Source organism: Papaver somniferum, chromosome 4 (genome assembly GCF_003573695.1).
Source record: "Papaver somniferum cultivar HN1 chromosome 4, ASM357369v1, whole genome shotgun sequence".
In the NCBI taxonomy this organism is placed as follows: domain Eukaryota; kingdom Viridiplantae; phylum Streptophyta; class Magnoliopsida; order Ranunculales; family Papaveraceae; genus Papaver; species Papaver somniferum.
In genome coordinates this window covers 115,234,117-115,239,468 of record NC_039361.1, presented here as the reverse complement: position 1 = coordinate 115,239,468, position 5,352 = coordinate 115,234,117, and the positions used below count along the sequence as shown (strand labels likewise).

Genomic DNA, 5,352 nt, shown 5'->3' with positions numbered 1-5,352 from the left:
CTAAGGTATTTTTTTTTGTCACGTAGCAGTTGGTAAGAGAAGTAGAGAATCAAAATGTAGCAAAAGAAAATGTCGCTTCTATAATAAGAAGCTTGAATTACTTTGAAGTCTAAATTTGACCACCACTGTATGGATAGCCGCATATTTCTAGGGTTGATTTACAAATTAGTACTGATCTCCCAACCCTACCGTCGATTGAATCCTCCATTAGTGCATGTTGTGTTTTGAAACTAGACAACTCTCTTCCATGAATTCAAGATTAAAGGTGTGGCTTAATTTATTTTCTATCCCTAGCTCCAAGGATTTTTTTCTTTTTTTCTTTTTCTGTAATGACACAAAATTAAAAAAGATGTCAAGTAGTGTTTTTACGTTGGAAAATTTTCACCACTACATCAAGAAACCAAAGCTGTTGCTATGGATACTGGGTTTAACATCAATCTTAAGTATTCTCACAATATATTCACCAAACCTTTTAGAGGTTAATGTTCAGAACTTTTTTAAGGTCAATCCTCACAAAGATCTCCCAGAAGGGAACCTCATCAAACCCCAGAAGGGTACACATACATTTATGAAAATTGCATCAAAACTGACCCATGTTTGTTAATCTCGGTTTGGCTTTAGTTTCATGAAAATTGACACATTCAGATTTTGTACAAGTTCTATCTAACATTACCATTTTTCTTTTTTGTTTGTGTAGAGGAGAATCATGAGAAGAAATGTGACTTGTTCAAGGGTCATTGGATTCCAGATCTTAATGGACCATTGTATACCAATACGAGTTGTCCCACATTGCCTGCATCGAAGAATTGTGGTAAGAATGGTAGGAGTGACGTAGATTATTTGAAATGTAGATGGAAACCAAATGAATGTGAACTTCCTAGGTTTGATCCAAATATTTTCTTACCAATTGTTCGAGGCAAAAAGTTGGCGTTTGTAGGTGATTCAGTTGCTCGGAACCAAATGGAATCGCTCCTTTGCCTCCTGTCTCAAGTAAGTATATATATGAAATATATAAAGCACCTAACGCAAACAATCATCCCCTTTCATTTTAGAGAATGTTTACAAGTGACAATCATTTAGGTTCATATGTAGAGATGTCGCTGACATGCTTATAATGGTGTCCTTGAATAGTGTATTAGACATGCAAATGCACGGCGAATGTCACCATATCCGTCTTGCATCAGTTGAGCTAGTTCCGTAATGTTTTGCAGGTTGGAACTCCGGTAGACGTTTACAAGGACTCTGAGGAGCGATTCCGGACATTCTACTTTCCTAATTACAATTTCACTCTGATGGTAATCTGGACAAAATTCTTAGTTGCTGGTGAAGAAAGAGATAAACGGTTCAAATTCTGGAGTCTACGACATATACCTTGACAAGATTGATAACACTTGGTTTCAAAAACTACCTGGTCTAGATTACATTATCATGTCGGATGCTCACTGGTTTTTCAGAAAGTGCTACTTATATGAAAATGAAAAGCTTATAGGGTGCACCTATTGCGACGAGCAAAACGTTACGAATATAGGTCCTGCTTTAGCCATTGGAAGGGCGTTTAACACAGCCCTTAAGTTCATCAGCCGGTGCCAAGATTGTAACGACGGTTTATTTACTTTGATACGAACATTTTCGCCTGCACATTTCGAAAACGGGTCTTGGAATGGTGGCGGTAATTGTAATAGAACAAGTCCATTCAGTGAAGAAGAAATAGATTATGGAGGTTCCGAATGGGAATTAAGAAGTAATCAAGTACAAGTCGTTGAGAGAATGAAGAAGAAGGAAGAAAAGAAAGGCAATAAGAAAAGGTACGAAATTTTAGATGTAACAAGAGCAATGATGATGAGACCTGATGGACATCCTGGTTCTCATTGGGACAATCAGTACATGAAAGGTTATAACGATTGCGTTCATTGGTGTTTACCTGGTCCTATAGATGTATGGAACGAGTTTGTGACGGCTCTCTTGCAGATGAATATTGGTTCATTTTTGTATTAGGCCAACGAATATTAGTTTTGGTTTTCCTTTTTCCGTTAGACACTGATTGATATACATACTATAGAAAGATGAAATTCTTATCGATGTAAGGTTTCATTGTTAATATTTGTCATATAGAAAAACCGTACACCCTGCTAAGAATTACTTATATATTCTTCAATTTGCTAGCATAATATATAAGTTGCTAGCAGAATTTCAATTTGCTAAACAACATGTAATTTGACTTCCAGTTAGTGGTTGTTAGGCAGCTTTTGGGTAACAGGCTTGCACGTACGTCTAGAAAATAAACATTACACCTCTTCCAGACTTCCACTAACTCCCCATTTTCCTTGCAAGAAAAAGAATATGATGACCAGAAAAGTCACTGCAAACACATAAAGCAACTTTTGAAAATAAAAACAGGATTTTCTAGTCTCTTTAGTCTACTATTTAGATCACCAATAACATTTATGTAATCATGTTTTTGTGTTGAGTGGTTGGATTAATTGCATGAACCTTAGATCTTTAAGACTTGCTTGCTTCAGACCCTCGCGTAGTGATCAGATGGTCTCAGACCTTAAACCACGTATATTTATCATCATCTTAGACCTTAAATGATGTCCATATAAAGAATTAGGCGCACAATCTGTTGTTTAACCAAAATGTTACCACGTCAAAACCTCCCCTAATTCTTAATTTTCATATATTTTATCATGTAATAATTCTACTGCTTGAAAACTCAAAAGTCTGTCTCTGCCTTCACGATTTCAACGTAATTGGTGTCTGTGTAATCTTTCTTTCTGTAGCTTTTAACAATAACAAATACGATGAGTAGGTTTGCTACTTTTGATAATCTTCCTTACTACACTAACAAGAAAGTTAGAAGCAATAGTTTGTATGTAGGAACATTGTTGTTTGTGTTTTGGATAATTGGTGCTACTTCATTTTTCACTGTTTTCATTCGCTACTCTCCCAACTCTTCTGATGATATTAACAAGTACAGCGCCACTGCCAACCTGAAGAAGGGTATATTATGTACATAAATAGCTAGTTGTCTAGTTTTGTGTATCATCCTCAATTTTGGTTCATATACGTTTCCTGTTGCCTGGTCTTACTTCTGTCCTAATTTTCATCTTATGTTTTGTTTATGGGGCATGTAGAGAATGGAGGTGAGAAAAGGTGTGACTTGTTTAAGGGTCGATGGATTCCCGATCTTAGTTTGTCAATATATACGAATTTGAGTTGTCCAACGATACCAGATTCAAGGAATTGTCAGAAGTTTGGAAGGAAAGATGTCGATTATATGAATTGGAGATGGAAACCAAATGAATGCGAGCTTCCAAGATTGAATCCTAAGACATTCTTATCGAGCTTTCGTGGTAAGAAGTTGGCGTTTATTGGCGATTCCATTGCTCGAAACCAAATGGAATCACTTCTTTGTCTCTTATCTCAAGTAAGTAAGTGCTACTTTATCTTATGTTTAATTGTCTGAGATTTTTTAAGGCATCTATATTTTCTGAGAATACGAAAACGTTGCAGGGAGAAACTCCAAAAGATATCCACAAAGACTCTGAAGATCGATTCCGAACATTTTACTTTCCTTCTCATAACTTCACTCTCATGGTCTGCTGGACAAAATTCCTGGCTTTTGCAGAAGAGAAAAAAATTAATGGTTCAACTAGGGATGGTGTATTTAATATACACCTCGACAGGATCGACAATAACTGGGCGCAGACACTACATGGTCTAGATTATGCTGTCATTTCTGTTTCTCACTGGTATTTTCGGAAGAATTACTTATACGAAGGTGGTCAACTAATAGGATGTATTTACTGTGAGGAACCAAACGTCCCTGATTTGGGAATCCCATTTGCAATTGAGAAAGCCTTCGGATTGGGACTACGATATGTAAACGACTGCAAGGAGTGTAATAAGGGATTAGTTACCTTGCTACGAACATATTCGCCTTCTCATTTTGAGCATGGGTCTTGGAACGGTGGAGGAAAATGTAATAGAACAAGTCCTTACACTGAAAAACAAGTTAACTTTGCGGGTAACAGCGAATGGGAACTAAGGAATATTCAAGTTAAAGTGCTTGAGAGTATTAAAAACAAACCAGAAGTTGGGAAAAGATTTGAGATTTTGGATATAACTAAGGCCATGATGATGCGACCTGATGGACATCCCGGGCTCCATTGGAACAACCTGTATATGAAGGGTCACAATGATTGTACTCATTGGTGTTTGCCTGGTCCAATTGATGTTTGGAATGATTTGTTGATATCCGTGCTGCTAAAGTTTTGCTGATAGTTTGGTTCATAAATACCCCATACACTGGTTTAAACTTGCCGATGACAAGCATTCAGAAGCGTATTTTGTAATTTCTTGTTTCTCTGAGGTATTCTCGCTGTATTAGTTGCACAATGTTTGTTGACTATCTCGTACTTTTGTATATATTTTGTTTATCTTACTATCTTAATAATAAATAAACCGGAAAATGGGTCTTTGTCCAAATATTTTTAAAACATGGTTCAAATGGACGAGTAAAAATTAATATGGGTGAAATGGACACCAAAAAAATAACAAGAATGAAACTGGATTCATCCTGACTTTAACTTAAAAAATAGTAAGGATGAAGCTGGATGCATCCTGATGTAAATTAAAAATAAGAAAAAGTATTTGAAAATGGGTAGGATGAAACTGTTTACATCCTGGCTATTTTTACATTTTTGTCCATTTAAAAAGTATCAAAATCTAAGTGTCATTTTCACCCAAGAATTGTTGATTTTGGTCCTTTTAACCAATTTTATGTAAATAAACAGTTATTTTCACGCTATCTCACATTTTTTAATTTTGTTTCTATTAGACCTAATTAATAGCAAATTTGTAGTTCATTTTTCTTTTTGAGAATATATTATTCTTATAAAACTTTACTTTTACAAAAAATGAGCACATTCTAACACCACCGACTAATACTTTGAAAATCAATCGTTGTAGAAAAACTCAACTGTAAAAACCAAGTTTCAAATAACACTTTGGCTAAGATAAGAATGGGATAATGGCTTAGTTGGAATCATCCCAAAACATTTGCTAAGTCCATGGCACAGCTTGGCAACCACAGCCAAGACCATGGCTCATGGCACACGCCGTTATCGCGCCATGGCGTAGGTTACATGCCATTACCGTGTTATGGCATGGCCCCGCATTATTCTCGGCTTTGGTAGCTATGGCCCAGGCCATTATTGTGGCGCGCGCGTCATTTCCCGCGCCATGGCATAGATCGTGCGACATTTTTGGCCTTGGCAGTTATGCCAAGGACATGATCCATGCTCCGCGTTATTTCTCGGCCTTGGCAGCTATGGCCAAGGCCAGTGCCTA

The 5,352-nt window shown here is 36.7% G+C and overlaps 1 protein-coding gene and 1 pseudogene across 1 annotated transcript; both read left to right on the top strand.

Annotated features, from left to right (window-relative positions):
* Positions 1-303: 303 nt before the first annotated feature.
* On the top strand, positions 304-2,136 carry LOC113276398 (annotated as a pseudogene).
* A 516-nt stretch (positions 2,137-2,652) lies between these two features.
* On the top strand, positions 2,653-4,398 carry LOC113276399 (protein ALTERED XYLOGLUCAN 4-like). The gene is made up of 3 exons (XM_026526001.1): positions 2,653-3,000; positions 3,135-3,427; positions 3,514-4,398. Exons 1-3 carry the CDS (start codon positions 2,802-2,804, stop codon positions 4,279-4,281), a joined length of 1,260 nt encoding a protein of 419 aa, XP_026381786.1. The 5' UTR covers positions 2,653-2,801; the 3' UTR covers positions 4,282-4,398.
* The last annotated feature ends 954 nt before the right edge of the window (positions 4,399-5,352 follow it).

Coding starts and splice junctions, on each gene's coding strand:
- LOC113276399 (XM_026526001.1), top strand. CDS start 2,802: ATGAGTAGGTTTGCTACTTTTGATAATCTTCCTTACTACACTAACAAG. Junction 3,001..3,134: donor CACTGCCAACCTGAAGAAGG/GTATATTATGTA, acceptor TGGGGCATGTAG/AGAATGGAGGTGAGAAAAGG. Junction 3,428..3,513: donor TTCTTTGTCTCTTATCTCAA/GTAAGTAAGTGC, acceptor AAAACGTTGCAG/GGAGAAACTCCAAAAGATAT.